Here is a 24,970-nt window from a genome sequence, read left to right as displayed (position 1 = left end):
AATTATTTATACGTCAATTTGATGAACTTCTAGATTGCGCAAAGAACCAATCGCAAGAATCAATCGATTAGAAGTTATTCTCATATCTAAAGAATATGTATCAAAATAATCAAGACATTCTCGTTGGCGATATCATTTTACTACCAGTCTTGCCTTATATTTATCAATTGATCCATCAGCTTTTATTTTCCTTTTGAAAATTTATCGGCAACCTAGTGGTTTATTTCCTGGAGGCAGATTCACTAGTTCCCATGTATGGTTTTGCAAGATAGATTATATTTCACTATTAATTGTCTCTTTCCATTAAGGCCCTTCAGATGAGGTAATTGCATCATTATACGTTTAAGGTTCACTTTTCATCATGAAAATAATAAAATCTGGACCAAATTAATTTTTCAGTTCTAGCTCGTTTACTTCGTCTAATTTCAACCTCAACTTCATTCTCCATTTCTTGTTCATCTAGTTCAAGACATATTTTTGTACAACGTTGTTCTTCATTAGACTTATATGGAAGTACATGTTCAAAGAACGATGCATTTCTCGATTCTATTATCGTATTCTTATGAATATCCAGAATGTCCGATTTAAACACAAGAAAATGATAAGCACTACTATTATGTGCATATCTAATAAATATACAATCAATAGTTTTTGGTCAAACTTTTACCTTTTTAGGTAATGGTACGGCTACCTTAGCTAGACACCCAACATTCGTAAGTATTTATATGATAGTTTTCTTTCATGCCATAACTCATATGGACTCTTATTTAGCTTCTTTCGTGGAACCTTATTTAAAAGGTTATTAGCCATCAAAATAGCTTCTCCCACATCTTTTGTGGTAGACTGGAACATAATAGAAGTGAATTCATCATTTCTTTTAATGTTCTATTTTTCTTTTCAGTCGTACCATTTTGGTGAGGAGAATAAGTTGTTGTCGTCTCATGTATTATACCATGTTGAGCACAAAACTCAACAAAAGGTGATTCATATTCACCTCCTCTATCACTTCTTAACACATTGATCTTTTTACCAAGTTAGTTTTCAACCTTTTTTTATAGGGTTTATCTATGACTTCATCTTTACTTTTAAGAGTATACACATACCAATATTTTGTGTTATCAACAATAAAAATAATAAAGTATTTACCTCCATCACGTGTTGATGTTCCATTTAATTCACACACATCTGTATGAATTAAATCAAGCAATTTATTACTTCTTTCAACGTTTTGAAATGATGATCTCGTCAATTTCGCTTTAACACAAATTTCACACTTGTGTTTCTTATTTATTTTGAATGTAGGTATACTCTTCAGTTTTATTAATCGATATATCGAATCATAATTAATATGACCTAGTCTACCACGCCACAAAATGGAAGAATCCATCAAATAAATAGAAGAGTTATTCTTTTCATTCATACTTGGCTTAACTTCCATTACATTGAGCTTAATAAGCCCATTAGTAGCATAACCTCTATCTATAAATATTCCGCCTTTAGATAAAACAATTTTATCTGACTCAATCACAATTCTAAAACCATGATTACTTAAATGAGATTCGAATATCAAATTTTTCCAGATCTCCAAAACATATAAAACATTAGTTGAAGTTAAATCTTTCCCTGAAGACAACTTTAACACCACTTTTCTTTCACCTTGTATGTCGAAAGTGGCAGAATTCTCCATGAACAACTTTTAACCATTCTTAACTTCTTTGAGGATTGAAAATACTTCTTTATTGGAGAAAACATATCTTGTAGCTCATGTGTCAACCCACCGTTCTCGTGGATTAGACCCCACAAAGTTAACCTAAAATATCATCGCACATAGATCCATGTCCAATAATCCTTGAGTTAAGTTAGTCTCTTAAATTCTTCTCGGCTTCTTGCAATCGGAAGATCTATGGCCCATGTCATTGCAATTGAAACACTTTCCCATAAACTTCTTAAAAATTCCTCCTTTAGGATTAAGGTTTTGGTTTTTTGACAAAAGGATTGTGTTTCTTCTTGTCTTTACCATGCTCAACCATATTTGCTTTAACCACATGTTAAATAAAGTATTTCTTTGATGCACTTTTATTTTCCTCTTCAATGCGTAGACGAATCACTGATTCTTCTACGTTAATCTCTTTTTGCTTGTGTGCTTAAGGTAGTTCTTGAACTCTTTCCAAGACGATGACAGCTTCTCAATAATAGCCGTCACTTAGAAAGTTTCTCCCAAATTCATGCTCTCAACATGAATTTCATGCAAAATAACTTGGTTCACTTGAACTTGTTTAATAACCGGTGTTGAATATACCATTTTGTAGTCCAAAAATCGACCGACGATAAACTTTTTTGCACCCGCATCTTTAGTTTTGTATTTACTTTGAAGAGATTGACAGAGTTCTTTGGCCGTATTCTTTTTACCATACACATTGTATAATGAATATGATAAAACTCCAATACATAATTTCTACATAAAAAATTAGAATGGTATCAAGTATCAATGGATGAAGCTTCTACCACATCAAATTTTGGATGCACGTTTGCATCCGATGATGAAGCCACATTTGGCTTATAGATCTTATGAGTGGGAAGGTCCTCCTTGAGGAATCATGCGAGACTATGGGTCGAGAGGTAGAATAACATCTTCAGTTGTCATCTCTTAAAGTTTGAACCATCAAACTTTTTTTTCTTATCCAGTTGGTTAGCGAGAACCGGCATCCTCATGTTTGAAGTAGGTGTTTCGATAGTCATTTCTGAAACAAAATCAGAAACATGTAAAAATCAGTGAGAAATAATATGAGCCTATTTTGAGATTTTTAGTAATCTTATCTCGTAACAATTGCATGAAAATATTATATGAATGAAATACAATGATAATTGAACATATACAATAGATTATTTAATGAGATGAAGAAAATCCTTCTCGTTTGCTTCGAAGCCTATGAAAGCACAGTTCCCTTAAAAAGTTTCATTGTCTCCCGTTTGAACTAGAGACTTTCGTCGGTGGTTGTTTTTTAGGGTAGAACAGAACCTGCAATGATTTAGCACAGAAAAATCACTACAACAACGAACTAGACAAAAATACATGAATCACAATCATCGGATTTCACATAGAAATGGTCGAATCAAGAAAATTAAAGAACACTCACAATGAACACTAATAAAATAAAAGAAAGACTTTTAGAATTCTAGAGTGAGAAGTGATAAGATAATGTGTGAAGATGAATATAAGTTGAATGGATATTTATAGTTGAAAATTAAACTCATAATCAACTTTTTAATCCAACAGCCAATAATCATTCATCCATCCATCCAACGGTTATCCTTGCTTTCCTTTTCATCATCCTTGTAAGTTACATCCAACCATAAGTAATTTGTTGTTATAATAGAAATTAACACCATTTGTTAATTGCATCATTTAATGCATTAATGTTAATTGTAACAATTAACAAAATTCATTTTCAATTGGATTAAATTTCACCTTAATTCACAATGAATCTTATGTGAATTTCATTTGGATTAATTTCACCTTAATTCACATTTGAATTTGGTGTGAATTTTAATTTCAGATTAATTCACAAATGTATTTGGTGTGAATTTTATTTGGATTAAATTTCACAATTAGTTCACATTTGAATTTGGTGTGAATTTTATTTGAATTAAATATCATTTTTATTTAAATAATGGAATTAGTTTAATTCCAAAATTATTAATTTTTCCTTGGCGGTGAAAAGAAAGGAGCAAAAATGTGTTTTGGATTAATGTTAATTGTAACAATTAACAAAATTCATTTTCAATTGGATTAAATTTCACCTTAATTCACAATGAATCTTATGTGAATTTCATTTGGATTAATTTCACCTTAATTCACATTTGAATTTGGTGTGAATTTTAATTTCAGATTAATTCACATATGTATTTGGTGTGAATTTTATTTGGATTAAATTTCACAATTAGTTCACATTTGAATTTGGTGTGAATTTTATTTGAATTAAATATCATTTTTATTTAAATAATGGAATTAGTTTAATTCCAAAATTATTAATTTTTCCTTGGCGGTGAAAAGAAAGGAGCAAAAATGTGTTTTGGAGCTCAAAGCATATAACATTCTTTGCATAAAAGAAAATAATACTATATAATCAAGTCAAATAGTTTGAGAACTACCAATTTAGTGGTTTTGAGTAATCATATGATTTATCATCTATTCATGAAAAGTGAATCGATTAATTACCTACATAAATTGTCTTTAAGCCCACCCAATAACCTTATCGTAGTCCACAAATTTCATTCACAAGATCCAAAACACATATTATGAAGTTCAATACATAATATAATACTCACTTTCGTCTATGTGTTGAGGTGTTCCTTTCCATTACGGTCGAGTTTTATCTTGTGGGTAAACGGGTCAGGATTTTCTGTCATGAAAATGGGTTAGGGTACAAATATATTTTTAGTATTTTTCTCTTAATAGTGTAAGGTTTAGAGAGGGTGAACAGATCTAGAGTTTTCTGATTCCTTCTTATTCTTTGGTTGATCCAAAGAGTGAGGTTCAGGGAACTTTTGATTGTGGAGTATTTCAATCATTCCTAATATAATCATTTTCTCATTTAAGAGCAGGGTTTTATTTCTAAGAAGATCCTTGATTTTGCTGTTGCAAAGCCCAACATTGGTATCAGAGAAATATTGATTGATTACATGTTTTAACATTGGAGCAAAGTGTTGTGCTAGTTACTTGACGAATTCAAAGAGGAGATCAACTGGTTTCTTTTTGGGGTTTTCGTCAGCTGTTAAGACTGTAATAATGAGGAAATTTAGACCTGATATGGTGAGTGTGAATGGTACAAACTATAGGCAATAGAAATTGATGATTAATGATATGTTAGTTATAGATGATTTGAATGAAGCAATTGAAATTGAGGGTGTTAGACCTAAAAGTACAAAAGATGATGATTGGAAAAAGACTGATAGAAAGGTGTTTAACTTTATTCGTTTGTGGATTGGTGTAAATGTTGTGCACCATGTTGAGAACGAGACTACGACTTATGGTGTGTGGAGCAAACTTGAAGCTCTATATGCCGGGAGGTCAGTATGGAATAAAGCAACATTGATACGAAAGTTGGTGAACCTTAAGTACATTGATAATAAATTAATTTCTGAACACTTAATTATTTCAAAATATTTTGAATCAGCTAAGTAATATAAAGATAAACTTTGACGATGAGGTGCAAGCACTTTAATTCCTTGGCTCTTTGCGTACAAGTTGGGAGACACTAATTATCACTCTCAATAACTCAACATCAAATGGTAAAGTTAACATAGAATTTATCCCCAATTCCTTACTTGATGAGGAGAGTTGAAAGGGGATAAACTCTCTAAGTTTAGTGACTGATAGAGGAAGATCAAAGGATAATAGAAGAAGTTCGAGTAGGAGCAAGTCTAGAGCTCCGAAGAAGGATGGTGCTGGACATTACTATGGAAAAATGGGTCATTGGAAAAATGAGTGCTGAAAATTTAAAAATGATAAAGAAAAGGGTATGGTGAAGCCCAAATAAATGAAATAATAGAGTGTAGATGTTAGATTTATTGGACTAATATATATAAATAATGTGTTTGGGCTATTATTTATTCAGAACCCAATTGATAAAGTGATCCACTAAAATATTTTGGTTATTGGGTTAAGTCATGTTTGGTTATTAGTATGGTACAGTTTATTATGTGTAAAAACTGGATATTTATTTATAATTTATGATGGATTAAATAATAAATAAATGACAATATAAATAGGGTTGTGGTCCCCGATTCACAGATGTCAGTTTCATTTCTTATAACCTCCATCGTTAGAGAGAAGCAAGAAAGACGGTCTATAGAATTGGAAGATCCAACCTCTGGTAACTCAAAAAAAAAATTGGGCAATGACATCAGGTACGCTTCCGCTTAATTTATCATATCGACTTATTAACTTAGAGAATCATTAATCTTATTTTGTCTAATTAAACACTAATATAATGTTAAAGATTATAGATCATGACTAAAGAAAAATATTAGATAATCCAGACTAAAACAAGATAAGAATAAATATATCTAACAGTAGATACATCTGCTAATGCTTTAGATGGTGAACTGTCATATGATTCAAATTGTTAAGACTCTTATCTTAGCACGTCTTCAAATGAAACAACATGTATTGTTGACACAGGTGCCTCGTTCCATATTACTTCATATAAAGGTTACTTCCATTCCTACAATGTTGGTGATTATGGTGAGATTCACATGGGTAACAATGGTGTGTCCAAGATAGTTGGTCTTGGTAATATTATAATTGAGACAAACATGAGTTATTTCCTGACATTGAGATATGTAAGACATGTTCCTGATTTGAGAAAGAATTTGATTTCTACGGGTAAGATCGATGATCAAGGCTACCATAATGTTTTCAATGGTGGATCATGGAAGCAAAGCAAGGGTTCCTTGGTTGTTTCATGAGGTAAGAAATGTTGTTCCTTATACAAGATAAATTTGAAAATTGTCTATGATGCATCATCTTCTATTGTGATGGAGTTATCATGTGAGTTGTGGCACAAGAGATTATGTCACATTAGTGAAAAAGGGCTAAATATTTTGATCAAGAGGAATGAGTTACCGAATCTCAAGGATGCTCATCTTGAAAGTTGTGAGCATTTCTTGAAGGGTAAGTAGAACAACGTCTACTTCAGTAAGTCAAAGGTGGAACTGAAAAAGAATTTCATTGAGTTAGTCCATACAGATGTAAGTGGTCCCATGAAGATTAAATTCATAGGTGGTGCTTCTTATTTTGTAACCTTCATAGACAATGAATCTAGAAAGGTTTGGGCATGTGCTATAAAGTGTAAGGATTAGACAGACAGAAACTAATGAGGGTGCGGTCAAAGAATGGGGAGAGTACATAGGCTCATTTGATGATTATTGCAAAGAGCATGGTATTCTACATGAACAGATTATGCCCAATACTCCACAACAAAATAGAGTAGCAGAGATGATAAATAGAACAATGTTAGAACGGATGAGGAGTATGCTCTCCCATGCCAGGTTGGCTAAGCATTTATGGGCTGAAGCCATGAGAACTACAGTGAATGTGATCAATTGTTCTCCCTCCAAGACATTGAATAATAAGTGTACAGAAAGTATCTGGTCAAATAAAGATGTTAGTTATGAATATTTAAATATTTTTGGTTGTAGAGCCTTTATGTAAAAGATGAGAGGTTTAAACTATATGCAAAATCAGGTAATGCATTTTTTCTATGAAAGCGAGAGAAAGTTTTTTTTATAAATTCTGCCTTATTCCATGAATTCTAGAAGCACTTCAATAACTTTATCTCTTTCTATGGGCCTGGCCTTTCCCATGCGCTCTTTTTTGACTTCTTGAAAAGGGAAATTTAGGCCTTCCTTAGAAGTTGTCGCTCAATCAAAAGGATATAACACATACAAAATCTTTGCTTTTCTGGTGAAGTATAACATTCGCCACGACATTAGTGGCTTAGTTCTTCGCACTTCCAGCAAGTTTTTTTTTAGAGTAAGAGGAGGGGGGGGGGGGGAGATTGGTTCTCCCCCTATGTGGTCGGCCTTCTTACCAGTGTGTCTCCTTTCTCTTGATGGAATAGAACAATACGCTCTCCATTGGATTATGGTGATGAAAAGTGGGAATACAAGTGTTATGACCCAATGGGCAAGAAGATTTTAAGAAGCCGAGAAGTGGTATTTCTTGAAGATCGGACTATTGAGAATTTTCAATATTGTGACAAACTTAATGCACACATACATGATCTTCCTGTTCTTGAGTTGTCTCATAATGTTGAGGAGACAATGCCACATGTAGCTTCAGACTCGGATAGTGATAATAATGTTCCTCAGGGTCAAGTTGTAGGCCATGAAAATGATATAAGAGCTGATATTGGTGATAATATTGATGTTGAGTTTGAAGTTCAGCAATAAGATGAAGATCAACAAACAAAGGTACTTAGGAGATCTACTAGGAGAAAAGATCAAGTTCTAATTACCGGCTAAAAAATATGTCCTTCTAAGTGATTGTGGGGAGCATGTATGATCTAAATATGCTTTTGAGGATGCTCACATGGAAGAATGACTAGCTATCATGGATGAAGAGATGAAGTCATTGCTGGAAAATATCACATATGAACTGGTGGAGAGACCAAAGAACATAAAAGTTTTACAAAATAAATAGGTGTACAAGATCAAGCAAAAGGGTGATGATAGTAAGCCAAGATACAAGGCTAGGCTGGTTGTCAAAGGTTTTGTCTAGTGTGATGTATTCGATTATGATGAGATTTTCTCACTAATAGTGAAGATGACTACCATCTGGGTGGTGTTAGGTCTAGCTGTTTGTATGGATCTTGAGGTTGAACAGCTTGATGTTAAGACTGCATTTATCAACGATGATTTGGATGAAGAAGTTTACATAGATCACCCAGAAGGTTACATAAAAAATGTGAGGAAAGCAAGGTGTACAAGCTTATCAAAAGTCTGTACGGTTTGAAGCAAGCACCAATGTAGTGGTATCTTAAGTTTGAGCCATTCATGACCATCCATGGTTACATGAAGACGTCTACAAATCACTATGTTTTTGTGCAAAAGTTTGCTTCTAAGGATTTTATTATACTTCTCCTATATGTTGATGACATGTTGATTGTAGGGAGAGATAAACTCAAGATTGCCAAGTTGAAAAAGGATTTGACCAACTCTTTTGAGATGAAAGACTTTTAAGCATGATAAATTCTTGGAATGCAAGTCATTCATGATCGGATGAAGAAAAGGCTATGGCTGTCTCAAGAGAGATATACTAGGAAGATTCTAAAATGATTATGTATGGACAAGGAAAAACAGTTGTTTGTCCATTGGCTACACACATAAAAATAAACAATACACTCTCCCAAGGATGAAGAGGAAAGACAAGAAATGTGCAAGGTCCATATGATTCAGCAATAGACAGTCTAATGTATGCATTCGTCTGCACAAGACCAGATATAGCTCATGCGGTTGAAGTAGTTAGTCATTTCCTTTCAAATCCCGGTAAGGCACATTGGGAAGCGGTTAAGTGGCTAATGAGATATCTTCGAGGGACTTTAAGTATGTTTTGTGTTATGGTACTGGAAAACCACATGTTGATGGGTTTTCTATTCAGAAATGAGTGATGATATCACCACAATGAGATCAACTTCAGGGTATCTATTTACCTTTGGAGGAGGAGTTGTATAATGGAAGTTTCATCTACAGAAATGTATTGTTTTATCTACTACAGAAGCTGAATATATTTCTATTACTGAATGTTGTAGGAAAATGAGATGGATGAAGGAATTATTGAAAGAAACAGGTATAGCTCAAGACATGTTTGTGGTGTTTAGTGACTCACAAAGTGCTATACATATGAGCAAGAATCAAAGTTTCCATTCACGTTCAAAACACATCAAAATAATGTACCATTAGATCCGTAAAGTGTTCGAGAAGGAGTTATACTTGGAGAAAGTGCATAAGGATGAGAACAGTTCAGATATGATGATAAAAGGATTTCCAAGAGGCAAGCATAAAATATGTTATGCCAAAGCCGGAATGGTTCTGGCAGGGCATCACGATGATGAATGTTTATAGCAACACTCTCCCATGGCTCGAAAGGGGGAGAGTTGTTGAGGTGTTCCTTGACATTGCGGTCGGGTTTTATATTTCAAGTAAACGGGTCATAGTTTTCTGTTATAAAAACATGTAGGGTATAAATATTTTTTCTTTCGTATTTTTCTCTTAACACAGTAAGATTGAGAGAGTGAACATATCTAGGATTTTCTGGTTCCTTCTTATTCTTTGACTGATTCAAAGAGAGAAGTTGAGGAGCTTATAATTGTGGAGTATTCCAATCATTTTTAGTGCACTCATTTCTTTAATTTGAGAATGGAGTTTGATTTTTAAGAAGATCCTTGCAAAACAAACACTATGGTGTATGTAAGTTTTTTTTTTCAGATTGATAAAGAAAGAGGCAGAAGAACATACCAGACAAGATCGATACTCACTTGCTTCTGATTTTCAGGTTTTTTTTTATGCTGACCCGAAGAACTAGTTCCCGGACCTTGTCTCATAGAAAATTTAGATAATCCAAGTTCCCAACAGCTGCATTAATCTCCATCATCAATATCTCATTAAAACATTGTTCTACCAAAAAAATCCTTGTGGATTGCAGACCGGAAGTCGTTGAGTTTGCTATCATTCAAGTCAGTAGTGTAATCTGAATAAAAAATGTGTTACATTCATATTTCAGAACACGCAGATTCAAGACAAACCAAAAAGTAAATAAATTAAAAGATCTTGTCCACATAATCAAGGAATGAGAATATCATTCCATGTTAGACCCAAGCATAATCCTGCACATTATTATCATTAAATTGTCTTAGTTAACAAATATGTCTTAAATTGGAAGAGTTAAATTTACCAGTTGTGTTCCATTTTCTGAATACCCAAAAACACCACACATATTGTGTTGCCAACCAGGAAGGTTAAGACCTGCTGGGGAGTTTGCATTCTTGAATCAAGAACAATAACTCATAAGAAGGATAATTCTTCCTAGACATTACAGAGGCTATATCTATAGAAACAAAATCCTCATATCCATATAAGTCTCTTGTCCTCTCTAGGTCCTGTTATGATCCGTTAATATAAATCAAATCTCTAGGGTCTTTGAATTTGATAGTGGCAACCTCTCTGTTTTAATCAATTTGTCAAGATGAATTAACATACCCACGATAAATTAAATGTTGATAGTTTCATTTTATATAATAGTGAATAAAACTCAATCACCTACCTTGCACCCAATCATAATAAAAAAAATTGGATTAAACAAAAAGAGTTCAACCATTTAGACGTGAATTTTGCAATAAATTTAAGTAGAGACTGAAATGTGTGACTTACACCTCTCGTGAAAATGTTGCAGAAACATAAATGTGAATTTTAAACATTCTAATTTACATGTGAACTTAATTATCATAATCAACAATATCCTCTTAGTACATCTATGTAAAATCCTAAAACTTTGTTCAGCCTAGGAGTAAGAAAAAAAGGATAAATAGCAAATAAACCAAAAAATTGCTTGAAGAACACTAAATCATTATGTCTATTATGTCTTTACTTCAGTTTTGCGCGCATTCCATCAAACACCTGGTGGGCAAAGTTCGAGGAATGTGATGAATAAGCTATATAAACAAGCAAAATAAGATGATGAATCTTACATTTGTAGAATGAATGATGTTGAACAAAATATATTAATAAATATTATATATGTTTATAAACATTTATACAAATATTATAAATATATAATAAAATATATATATACTTTATTCATTTTAGTTGTTTAAAATTATTTTCAAATAAATCATCTAACACATCGTTCCCTACACATTTTTGTCAAGATTTTTTCCGCTCTTTATTATCTTACAATCAAAATGTGTCTTTTATATTTATTTTGAAGAATGCAATGACAAAATTGTTAGTTATTAAAACAAAACGACAAGCTAAAACATGTTTAAAATTTTTTAAATTAAAGATAAAAAGTATGATCAACATTAAACAAAAATACAGTGAAGATTGCAGATAATGTGATCTAATATTGACAATCATTACAAATCAATTTATGACAAAACATGGCACAATTTTTCAAAATAAAACTATGCAAACACTAAAAGAAAAATAAAATAGGCAAATCGTAATAGCTAAGTTTAATATTTATCTTAGTCTTGTTTGTGCTCAAATTCGTCTTTCATTTCTTACAACCATTGTAATTTACACCACAATGAAATTTATGTTGAGAATTTTGAAAACGAAGATTACTTTTATACTGTAATCTAGGAATGTAAGATGGGTAAATGCACAGGTTATCCAAGTCTAAAACAGAAGATCAATCACAGAACAAAACAAAACCAGATTTACGTGGAAAACTTTCTCAACCTGGAGGGTAAAACCACGAGGCCAACCAGCAAATTTCACTATAAACAAGAAACAGATACAAATGTTCTTCTCAACTTTAAACCCAAAGTTGAGATATACAAACAGAGAAACCAATTTCATTCAGACTCAAGATAGTCTAGATATAAGACAACAAGAAATTGGAACCTGAAGGTGAAAATGTAAGAGATTTACTGCCTCCTTCTCTTCTTCTTCCTCTGTTTTTTTCTTCTTCTTTGCAGAATGTTCTCTCTCTCTAAAAGTGATAGAATAAGCAGCATTCTTAGGTTTTGTTTGTTTAATTAAATGTCTGATTGGGCTTGACCCAAAGGCCCAACAATATCCCCCTCCAGCCCGCGGAGAGAGGCACACCGATCTTCAAGTCATCACTTGGTATTCATGCCGACAAGCTGACAAAAGAGCTCGAGCTTATCTTTTGGAACAATCTTCATAAACATGTCTGATGGGTTCTTATCCGTGTGGATTTTCTTCAACTTCATCTGTTGGTTTTCTATTACATCTCTTAACCAATGAAACCTCACATCAATATGCTTAGTTCTAGAATGATATATATCAATCTTGCTCAAATTTATGGCACTCTAACTATCACAGAAAACAATTGCATCTTCTTGTTGCATACCAAGCTCTAGGAGAAATCTAATCATCCACAATAACTCCTTACCAACTTCAGTTGATGCAATGTATTCTGCTTCTGTTGTTGACAAAGCCACACATTTCTGCAACTTGGATTGCCATGACACGGCTCCCCATGTAAAAGTAAACACATAACTCGAAGTGGATTTTCTGTGATCTAGATTTCCAGCCATATCAGCATATGTGTAACCTTCTAACACAGCTTCACCATTTCCAAAACTCAAACACAAATTAGAAGTGCCTCTTAGATATCTAAGAATTCACTTCACTGTTTCCCAATGTTGTTTTCCTGGATTAAAGAGGAACATACTTACTACACCGACTACATGTGGCCTAGTGCAAACCATTGCATATATCAAACTCCATACAGCTGAGGAGTATGAAACACTTGACATTTCATCATTTTCTTTCTCTATTGATGGACACATCTTCTTACTCAATTTAAAGTGGCTAGGAAGTGGACAACTTACTTCCTTTGCTCCTTGCATGTTGAATCTTTCAAGCACCCTTTCAATATACTTTTAATTTGACAACCAAAGTCTCTTAGCCTTTCTGTCACGAGTAATTTGCATTTCCAATATCTGACGTGCTTGGCCCATGTCCTTCATGTCAAATGTCTTGGACATCTCCTTCTTCAACATTGCTATTATCTGAGCATTATGTCCTACAATCAACATATCATCAATATAAAGTAAAAGGATTAGAAACTTTCCATTAGAAAATCTTTTGAAATAACGGATCTGCCTTGTTCTTTGGTATCATAAAAGAGTTAAATTTCTTCTACCACTGTTTCGGAGCTTGTTTCAAACCGTATAGACTCTTCTTCAATTTACAAACCATGTTATCCTTTTTATTCACTTCAAATCCCTCTAGTTGCACCATGTAGATCTTTTCTTCCAAGTTACCATGATAAAATACAGTTTTTACATCAAGTTGCTCAAGCTCAAGGTCTAAGTTAGCTACTAGACCTAACACTGTATGAATGAAAGTCATCTTTACCACTGGTCAGAAAATCTCCTCAAAGTCGATGCCCTGTTTCTATCCAAAACCCTTTACAACAAGTCGAGCTTTGTACTTCATAATTTTCTATTTTTATCTCTCTTTAGCTTGAACACCCATTTGTTTCTCAATGTCTTTCGGCCCTTAGGAAGTTCCACTAGCTCATATGTGCTCATCTCTTGCAATGACTTCATCTCATCTTTCATTGTTTTCTGCCACTTAGCTTTGTCTTTATGAACTTGTGCCTCCTGAAAACTTTTTAGCTCTCCTTCTTCTGTCAATAGTATATACTCTGAAGAAGGGTACCTTTTAGAAGGTTGGTGCTCTCTTTTAGACCTTCTTAATGAGGGCTCTTCTGTCTCCTCTTGATGATGTTGCCCTCTGCTCAAAAACATCATAAATAGTCTCATCATCAATACTACCAATCATGTTAGAGGTTTCCTCAGTGGCTTCTTCATTATGTTCATCATTATCTGTTACTGTTAATTGTACATGTCAAGGAATTGGTATGAGTTCTATGGACTCATCAACTCTCTCTGACTTCTCGTTGATTTCTAGATTTATCCATTCTTGCCCTCGAAGAACACAGCATCTCTACATTTAACAATTCTTTTCTGTTTAGGATCCCATAATCTGTACCTAAATTCCTCATTTCCATACCAAAGGAAAATACATGGAATTGCTTTATCATCCAACTTGGATCTTTGCTCCTTTGAAATATGCACATATGATTTGCATCCAAACACCCTTAGATGCGAGTATGAAATATTCATCTTAGACCATACTCTTTCTGGTATTTCAAACTTCAAAAGAACAAAGGGTGACCTGTTTATGAGATAGCAAGTTGTGCGAACTGCTTCTGCCCAAAACTGTTTTGGCAACTTTATCATCTTTAGCACGCATCTCACCTTTTCTACAATGGTGCGATTCATTCTCTCAGCCACACCATTGTGTTGTGGAGTTTCAGACACTGTTTTCTCATGTCGAATTCCATATTTTACACAATATGCTTTAAACTCCTTGGAGGTATAGTCTCCCCAATTATCAGAGCGAAGACATTTCAGCTTATTGTCTGTCTCTCTTTCTACCATGACATGGAACTCTTGAAAGTAATGAAATACCTGGTCTTTCGTTCTCATTAAATAAACCCACACCTTTTTAGATGCATCATCAATAAATGTTAGAAAGTATCGATTGTCACCCAATGACTCCTTCTCCAAAGGACCACACACATCAGAATAAACCAAGTCCAACACATTTTGTTTCCTTTCAGATGTTTGACTAAAAGAGACTCTATGTTGATTACCAAATGGGCATTAGTCACATAGATCCAGAACCTCATCTTTGGTTGAGGGGATGTGAAGCTTCCTCACCAGAATTCGCAGCCCTTTCTCACTCATGTGGCAGAGACGTTGATGCCACAGATTTAGAGAATTTTCATCTTGTACTGCATTCAACCCATTCTTGAGTATCTTCACATGAGTTCGGTATAAGGAGTGCCATGACTTCCCTTTTGCTACAATCATTGATCCCTTACTGATCTTCCATTCTCCACTATCAATGTAATGCTTGAATCCATCTTTGTCCAATGCATCACTTGATATCAAGTTTAAACGCAAATCATGAATATGTCGCACATCTTTCAGTATTAATTGATGTCTCAGTTCTGTCTGCAAACAAATATCACCAATACCCACAATACTCGAGTGACTAGTATTACCCATCTTTATTGTACAAAGATCTCCAGTCTTGTAAGTCGTGAAGAAATCTCTATTTGGTGTAGCATGATAGCAAGCACATGTATCAACTATCCACTCAACTCCTTGGTGACCTTCTACATGTAGATATTGTTCATTTTCACAAAAAAAAAATCACTACATCATCTGTAGTTACTGTGGCTGTGGTATTTCTGTTTTCATCATCTTTTTTCTAATTTTTGTCTTCATTCTGTAGTCTTTTCCAGGCTTTACAATTTTTCTTCATGTGACATTCTTTACTACAATGATAACATTGTCTTCCCTTAGATTTTGATCTGCCTCTGGACTTGTTATGGCCTCTTGATTGTTGTCGGTATTCAGCTCTTCCCCTGTTCTCTGTGACAAGGGCAAGTGCACTATTTTTATTAGTTGACTTCCTTCTTGTCTCCTCATTGAACAAACTGCTACTAACTATACTCATAATAAGAATACCATTCAGAGCTACATTACTGACTGTCACAACCAATGTCTCCCAACTGTCGGGAAATGATCCCAAGAGTAATAAGGCTTACAGCTCATCTTCTAAGGTCATCTCCATCCATCACTGACAATTGATTAATCAAGCTCTGAAACTCATTTAAATGCTCAGCAACACCTGCACCTTCTTTGAATTTCATATTTACTAACTTTCGATTCAAAAATGCTTTATTACCTGCTGTTTTCTACTCATAAAATGACTCCAACTTCTTCCACAACGCATGTGCACTCTTCTCACTTGCTACATGGTGGTACACGCTATCATCAAGCCATTGTCTGATTGTGCCAATTGCTTTCCGGTTCAATTTTGTCCAATCACCGTCAGACATATCTTTTGGCTTCGCACTATCTCCTTCAACTAGTTCATACAAGTCTTTACAATAAAGGATATCCTCCATCTTGGATTTCCAAATCTGCCAGTTATTATTTGTCAACCTGATCATTGTGCTATTGCCTTCCATCTCAACCTACTAAAGCACTTTTCAAAAAATAAACCTAACAGCTCTGATTCCACTTGTTGGGAATTTTGAAAACGAAGATTAATTTTATACTGTAATCTAGCAATGTGAGATGGGTAAATGCACAGGTTTTCCAAGTCTAAAACAGAAGATCAAACACATAACAAAACAACACCAGATTTACGTGGAAAACCCTCTCAACCTGGAGATTAAAAACCACGGGGCCAACCAGCAAATTTCACTATAAACAAGAAACGGATTCAAATGTTTTTCTCAACTTTAAACCCAAAGTTGAGGTATACAAATAGAGAAAACCAATTTCATTCAGACTCAAGCTAGTCTAGATATAAGACAACAAAAATTGAAACCTGAAGGTGAAAATGTAAGAGACCTACTGCCTCCTTCTCTTCTTCTTCCTGTGTTTCTTCTTCTCTGTTTCTTCTTCTTCTTTGCAGAATGTTCTCTCTCTAAAGGTGATAAAATGAGCAGCATTCTTAGGTTTTACTTGTTTAATTAAATGTCTAATTGAGCTGGACCCAAAGGCCCAACAATTTGTGTGTTTCTTTTTCAGGTTTAAATTTATTATACTTGGTTTTTCTTCTTCATTTTTAATAATCTTCTTAATTATGTTAATAGTTGTCTCATCTACATAACGTAAAATTATCATTATTTTTTATTTATTCCCTACTTGGGACAAATAATCCATCCCTGATCATGCGAACGATCAATTCCTTCTATGTACTTTAAGAAATATGTGGATGATCGACACACGCATTTTCCAAGTCATCATTCGAGCTCACATCTTTCTCATGCTTGAGGATTGGGCATTTCATTAATGGGATTTCCAAACTTCGGCATGAGATGAATCTTCACTCCTACATCCTTAGTTATGACTTCAACATTTTCCCTTAATTCATTCTATTTCGCCATCCCAAACCAACTAAGTATAATAAATTTGGACCTATAGAGTTTTCCAAAAGTTCAAAGTGGGAGTTGAAGCAACAAAGATTGGGGGAGCAATATCAGCAAGGATGTAGTGGACACACTTCCCAACTCTTCTCAACAACAGCCTCCTTAATACTTAACTGAAAACTAAAGGAGACATTCAAAGGGAATGCCTCTCATTGAACACATCGTCCCTTAAAACTTATTGTATTCCTCTTTAGTTCTGTAACTGGAAGAAGATTATGGACTATCATTTTCCAACATATTTTTCCTATAAATCAACTAAGTAGAATTCATATATACAAAAAGTTTTTCAAACTACAATTACATTCTTCCCCGTACATTTTTTCAAGAAGAAGAAATCACCTCTAAGATTTCTACCAACATAAAAGTAATTGAGTTGGAGAACTTTCATAAATCCTTTTATTAGAATTAGGCGACAAAGAACCATCTCAACAACCCAAGTTAGCTCATTTTTACAAAATTTAAACCTAAATATTTGGCTCGAAGCATTTATAACCTTTAAAATTCACACGTCATTCTAAGATACACTGTTAAAACATTTATTACCAACATAAGAGTTCACCATATTCGTAGCGAGAATCTTACCTATATTTTAAAATGAACACGCAATGAGTGCCAAATTTCTTTGATTTTTATCTCTTAGACTCCGCAGATCATAATTAACATCTCGTGGTTTTGCACACTTACTTTCAAAGTCGTTAATCAGTTACAACTTTTTCTAATTTTGGCTGTTGTCGAAATGGGAAAGCCCACACCATTAATTTTTGAATCCGCCCAACCAAAATTGTTGGCATCAACTACACCCGTTGAAAGCCTAGACACATATGGAACAAAAAAAATCATCTAATGGATCTCTCCTTCTCAGTCCTAGTCCTAATGATAATCAAAATGTAAATCACTTGTGACAGAATTTTCCGACGATTTTACCTACGTTATTTGTGACAAAAATAATAAACGTCAGAAAAATAATGAAAAATCGACGATAATTTATGTGAAGAAATAAGCGACGATAATTTATGTCAAAATTTCCGGTTTATTAATGATAGATGTTTAGACGAAATTTGCGATGAGAATTTTCTCAAAATAAAAACTTTTGTGTTGTTTTGAACATCTTATAAAAGTTGTAGGATGAACATATATATTTTGATACATCCATAGCTCTATACTCCATCTTCGGCCACTATACTTGAAATTCGGAACTGGATCGGCGGTGATCGGCGGTGCTGAAAGTTCCTGCCAAACTAGGGCTTACAGGAAGAAGAAGGTACCTCCCTCTTCAATATTAGCATACTTTCACAGTTCACAGTCATGTTCATACTTTAACTTCTTGCTCTGATCTATTATTTCTCAAAACTCACACGCACACACAAGAGAGAGAGAAAGAGAGATACAGGCAACAAACGGACTGCCAGAAATGAAGGCATGCATTCTTCTTTATCTTTATGAACTCTCTCTCTCTTTTTGTGTAACTTCCATCCATTTCCATCCATTGCCTGTTTCATTAATCTCTCTTTTCTCTCTTTGCTTGCACTTGTAGAGGCAAAACTTCTTCACGATCGGATTTCTTCTACTCATAACTACTTCTCTACTACGCTATTGTTCATCTCTCTAGGTTTTCGTTTTCTATTCTTCTAAAATGTTTTTAAATCTAGTAATTAATTCTAAACGACTCTTATTCATGCGTTTCCCTTACTAAATAGATTGGCGAGACCTGTTCATCCAATAATAAATGCAATGTCGGATTACGTAGCCAAACCTGTGCTGTATATGGAAATATTGTCCCAGATGTGCTCGTATTCAACAATTGAGCTCCGTCTCCAAGGTAATTTCATATTTTCTCCGTTTACAGGCTTATAATTATCAACATACATGTTTGTTACCGTTCGTTATTAGAGATCTATCAATATTCCAAATAGAAGATTTATTGTTGCAGTCGGTTAACTCAATTATTATTAACATGTGAAAGACCTTCCTTTCAATCGGTATTCATTGCTAACAACTCACAATTCTTCCGCATTGTTCGGAGTGAAATCCGTGACGGGATCTCTCATCATAGCAACGACGAACCAAGAAGACTCGGTCACCAGTCAGCTCAAGGTAAAGTCGAACAAAGGTAATTTTGCATCTCTTTCAAGTTGATGAGATTTTTTGACATGTTAGAACTATTTTGAAGTTTGTCATGTGACATTATTGTCTCTTTTGTTATTGGTAGGGAAAAGAATTAGCCTTCTAGTTGTTCATTCTTAGAAGATGAAAATTAGAGGGTATTTTTAGGGGTACATGAACTGATAACTTAGTAATTTATTTTTATTTTTTATTACTAATATTTCTGATAACTGATTTAGGAAAGGCAAGAGAATGATAGTTCTAATTTAGGCATGGTAAGAGAATGATAGTTCCTTGTGTATTTTGTGAATAAGAAAAAAATATTTAATTAGTTTGATATTACTAGATAACATTATATATTATATCTATTTTAGCAGTCTTGATTTTATTTTATTATGTTTATATTCAATTTTTTTGTATGTAGGCCGCCTACGTCTACGAGTAGGCGTGTATAGTTTTGTTGTTCATTATTAGTACAACGTCTACGAGTACCTCTAATGCATTTATGTGTGCAAAGATATGAATTAGATCCTCGATAAATCTGTTTAAGCAAATCAGTTGGAGCAAAATGGTTATAACAAAACAGTCGTTGAAGGAAGTGTGAGCTAAAATTAGAGTATTGATTAACTTCACTTTTTGAAAATTTGTTATAGTGATACATTTTGTTAATGTTTTTTTTATATCTGTAACTATTGAAGATACATTTTGTATTTTGTTTATAAGTGAATATTATTTTTTATTTAATACTCTAAAATAGTTATTTATTTGTTTTAAATATTATTATTAAAGTTTTCAAATATGTAATGTATTATAGGAAATAAGTGGAAAAATAAATATATTAATTTCTGACGAATATTCCTATGAAAATAGGGAAATATTGTGAAAATATGTCATACATTGTCGAAATATTCTTCATAAATTCCGTAGTAAAAGTGACGGAATATATTATGTAAGAAATATCATCACAATATGGCATGGAGGAAAAACCGTCACAAATATTTCTGACAAATTATTTATTCGTCGGAAGATTTACTGACGACGAGCGATATACCGACCTTTATTATACAAATGGAAATATGTCGCTAATTATAAATTTGTCAGAAATTCCATAGGAAATAAACGTCACAAATAGTTCATTCTCTTGCACAACCAGTTTGTTTCGACATAGAATGAAATTAGAAAAAAAGTTAGAAAGACAGATAAGAATGACTTTTTGATAAATGAAGGAAAATGCAAGGTTAGAAACCTGTTTAAGATTTATATTCAACACTTAATCAGTTATATGTTTTAAAGATTTTCTTTCATTAAACAGAAACATATTCTTAAAGTTTCTATACTAAAAATTTACTAACAGAGTTGAATGAGTTATGTAAATAAATAAATTTAGTTATAATATTAATAATATTATTGTCAAATCATTATATTAAAATGAAATTATAAACCATCAAAGTAATAATTAAAATAATTAAGTAGTCAAATGACTTTATTAAACTAAAAATAACTATGAAAATTGAATGAGTTAGGTAATTTAATAAATTTAGTTATAATGTTAATAATTCTTTAAATTAATATTTATTATTGTGAGTAATTATATTAAATGAAATTATAAACCATAAAAACTAATAAGGAGTCAAATAACATTATTAAACTTATTCAAAATTTAGATATAATTAAATAATTTTCAACCCAAGACCAGGAACATGAATAGGTAAAAATGAAGAAAATGTGATTTAATAAAAGATATTTATTTTGTTTAATTATGTTCTATAACTGATTCATTCATGTATAAATACATAACTTTCTCTCAAACAATTCACTGTCACTTCTGATCAAACATGATTAAGATGAATACATTTTATAGCATTCTATTCTCTTTAACTTTCATCATTGCTCTTCAATTTGTATTCAAAGTATCGGGTGCTCGTCTCCTTGACGAACATCTCTCTTTTGAAACCATGGAATTTGATACAGGTAATTTGACCCGTGAGAGCTTTCCAAAAGGATTTACGTTTGGGACTGCGACATCTGCTTACCAAATAGAAGGCTCCACCAACAAAGGAGGTCGTGGTCCATGTATATGGGACACATTTTTGAAACGACCAGGTAATAGTTGAGTATGGTTTAGAATGTAATATATAACTTGATTTGGTTTTTTTATTGATGTTTGTAAAAATATTGAATATAGGAATTATGGAGAACGGAGAAAACGCAGATATTGCAATTGACGCATATCATCGATACAAGGTGCTTCAATTAGGAAACAACTAAAAATGCATGTTTAAACGAAAAAAGAAATATCAATCAAATAATTTTACTTTTACTTTCTTTGTTAAATTTTCGATTTCTCTACATAAATATAATAACTTTTTTTATTCGAAACTCATATTTTAATTTTTGTTTTTGTGAGTTATCTATAAATAAATTGTTGAGAGATCTAAAAAATTCTTTTATTTATTGTAGGAGGACATTGATTTGTTGAAAGAAATGAATTTTGATGCTTACCGTTTCTCAATTTCTTGGTCTCGGATCTTTCCAAGTAACAATTTATATCACTCTTTGACCTATAATTTTATTTTGTTTTATACATAACTTTTTGACATATTTTATGTATTAATATAAATGTAGATGGTACGGGCAAGATAAATAAGGAAGGAGTTTCTTATTACAACAATGTTATAGACTACCTACTTCAAAAAGGTATAAAATATAAAGCTAAGAATATAAGTTTACAATTAATGAAATAGTTAGATTCATATTTATATAAAATGATGTAGGTATTGAACCATACGTAAATCTTTATCACTTTGACCTTCCTCAAGCACTTGAAGATAGATACTTAGGTTGGCTTGATAGACAAGTGGTGTAAGTATTTTCATTAAGAATTTATATTACACATTTTTATGCTAATTTATTATATTTCTCTAAATGTATTTTGAATATCTCTAATACTTCAATTTTAACAGGAATGACTACGCTGATTATGCCGATTTTTGTTTTGCAACTTTTGGAGATAGAGTAAAAACTTGGATAACATTTAATGAACCAAAAGTGATTGCTCAATATGGATATGGTGATGGATTACATGCACCTGGTAGGTGTTCCAAACCATACGGGAATTGTCCAGCAGGAAATTCTTCAACCGAGTCATATATTGTAGGACACAATCTATTATTGTCACATGCAACAGCGGTGAAAAGATATCGTCAAAAATATCAAGTGAGATATTTTAATTTTTGTTTGTATTTGCTCTCAAAGAATTTAATTATCATTTCTATATGGATTATTCTTTATTATAGCAAAAACAAAATGGAAGAATTGGTCTAGTAATGGATTTTCATTGGTACCAACCACTCACTCGGGGAAAGGCGGATAACTATGCAGCTCAAAGAGCGAGAGATTTTCACCTTGGGTGGTATGTCATTTTTTGAAATTCAGATATTTTGGTTAAGATTCTTATATCTCTTTCCAATAGGAAGAGTTTGATTTATATTTATCGATAATTATTCATGATATTATCATTAATTGGACATATACGTATAGGTTTTTGCATCCCATAACTTATGGAGCATATCCCAAAACTATGCAAAACATTGTTGGGGATCGGCTACCAAAGTTTACCGAGGAAGAGGTTAAGCTAGTTAAGGGTTCTTCTAGCGATTTCATTGGAATTAATCACTACACAACGTTTTACATGTATGATGATCCAAGTCTGTATAACCTTACAGTTCCAAGTTATCAAACTGATTGGCATGCTTCGTTTGCAAGTAAGAACATATATTTTATAAATAAAAAGAATAGGCAACATAATAAGTTCTTTAAACTAACTTTGGTCTTCCTTTCATTGAAAACTTTTCCAGGTGAAAAATTGGGAGTACCACTTGGTCCAGTGGTAACGAATTAATTGAAGAAGCTCTTTTGAATATTATTTGCATGTAAAATACTTCATTTCATATCCTTATTTGGTACAGGCAAATTCAGATTGGCTAAGAATTGTTCCATGGGGTATTTACAAGTGTATGATGTATGTAAAAGAGCGCTATGGAATGCATAACATTATACTAACCGAGAGTGGTCCGTCCCAATTATCTTTACAAGTTTAACTTTTAATCTATATTTAATCATTCTTAATAGTACATTGTATTATTTCATTCTACAGGAATGGATGATCCAGGAAATGTCACTCTTGCCCAAGGTGTACAAGATTTTACAAGGATTAACTATTTCAAGTATTATATTAGTGAGTTGAAGAGGGCTATGGACGATGGGGCAAATATAAAAGGCTATTTCGCTTGGTCATTGGTCGATAACTTTGAATGGAGAGAGGGTTACACATCAAGATTTGGTATCACTTATGTTGATTATAAGACACTTGCTCGCTATCCGAAAATGTCTGCTTTTTGGTTTAAACAACTATGTAAAAAAATCTTGTATTAAGATTAGGAACAAACAACTTGCTTTCTAGGCTTGTTTTGATTCTAATTTCTAATAAAATCTATTAATAATGAGTTTGTCATTTCCTTACCTCTTTTCATTTAAGAAATTTACAAATTTCCATGAATCTTAAGTAAAAATAGATATAATTGATCTATTAATTTGTATTTCTTAATAAGGAATATTCCATTATAGCTAATTTATGTTCATCTTTATTATAGCTCAACTATAAAGAAATGAATGACGTCCTCTATCTAAGGAATAAATATTTGTTTGTAGACTGTTACATGTGAATATTTATATGAGTGTAACCGGATAACTTATTTTAATTTGATAAGAAAAAAACACAACCAACAATAAATTGAAACTTAAAATAAACTCACAAAAATAACTTGTATATTCTCAAAAGAAACAATGACGTAAAAAATACATGATTATATAATTTCTTTGTTTTTAGGCTAATTAAAGCATAAAAAATGTTATTATATTATATAAAATAATGTTATCATATATAAAATAATATATGGATAATATAAGATAATAAAAAATATTTTAGATGAAAGCTCTCCTATTAGGACTTGGGTACGAGTTTATTTTATCAAATGAAATGATTTCCTTTTTTTTCTTTTTATTTATCATGGAATCATTATCACTGACCCAACTAATACAATTTTAAGATTAAAATTAACAACTTTAATCCTTACTAAAAAAGAAAGTGTACTGTAATAATAATACAATAATTTACAATAAAAATAAATTAAGAGAATAATAATAATTATATATAAAAATTAAATTATATTTTCACTTTAATTAATTAAAAAGATAAAATTATCATTTTATTCTTATATATATCAAATACAAAATTATTATCCATATACAACTTTTAACAATTTTTTATCATTCAAACAAAAACAATATTTTTCATTTTTATGCTACCCTATATTATTTCCTTACAATTTATACTTCTATATCATTTATAACTCCTTAAAATTTTATTCCTAGATCCCTCTCCTCCTCGTCATCAATGATTATAGACTTATTCCTTCCTTGTTTTAATGAATTCAAAGTGCATTTATTGGTTTATAGTCTGGGAAAAACACAGGGCCACTACAACAAAACAGACCTACGACACACTTAAAAAAACTCCTGCCAACCCTT

At 32.5% G+C, this 24,970-nt stretch overlaps 1 protein-coding gene across 1 annotated transcript; it reads left to right on the top strand.

Annotated features, from left to right (window-relative positions):
* Nucleotides 1–21,336: 21,336 nt before the first annotated feature.
* LOC124909520 (beta-glucosidase 44-like) lies at nucleotides 21,337–23,815 on the top strand. The gene is made up of 11 exons (XM_047461348.1): nucleotides 21,337–21,484; nucleotides 21,567–21,625; nucleotides 21,842–21,917; nucleotides 22,007–22,078; nucleotides 22,156–22,243; nucleotides 22,345–22,597; nucleotides 22,678–22,793; nucleotides 22,922–23,145; nucleotides 23,239–23,270; nucleotides 23,350–23,452; nucleotides 23,538–23,815. The coding sequence occupies exons 1-11, from the start codon at nucleotides 21,337–21,339 to the stop codon at nucleotides 23,813–23,815; spliced, it is 1,449 nt and encodes a 482-aa protein (XP_047317304.1).
* Nucleotides 23,816–24,970: the final 1,155 nt, after the last annotated feature.

Source organism: Impatiens glandulifera, chromosome 1 (genome assembly GCF_907164915.1).
Source record: "Impatiens glandulifera chromosome 1, dImpGla2.1, whole genome shotgun sequence".
Lineage (NCBI taxonomy): Eukaryota > Viridiplantae > Streptophyta > Magnoliopsida > Ericales > Balsaminaceae > Impatiens > Impatiens glandulifera.
This window is presented reverse-complemented; position numbering and strand designations above follow the sequence as displayed.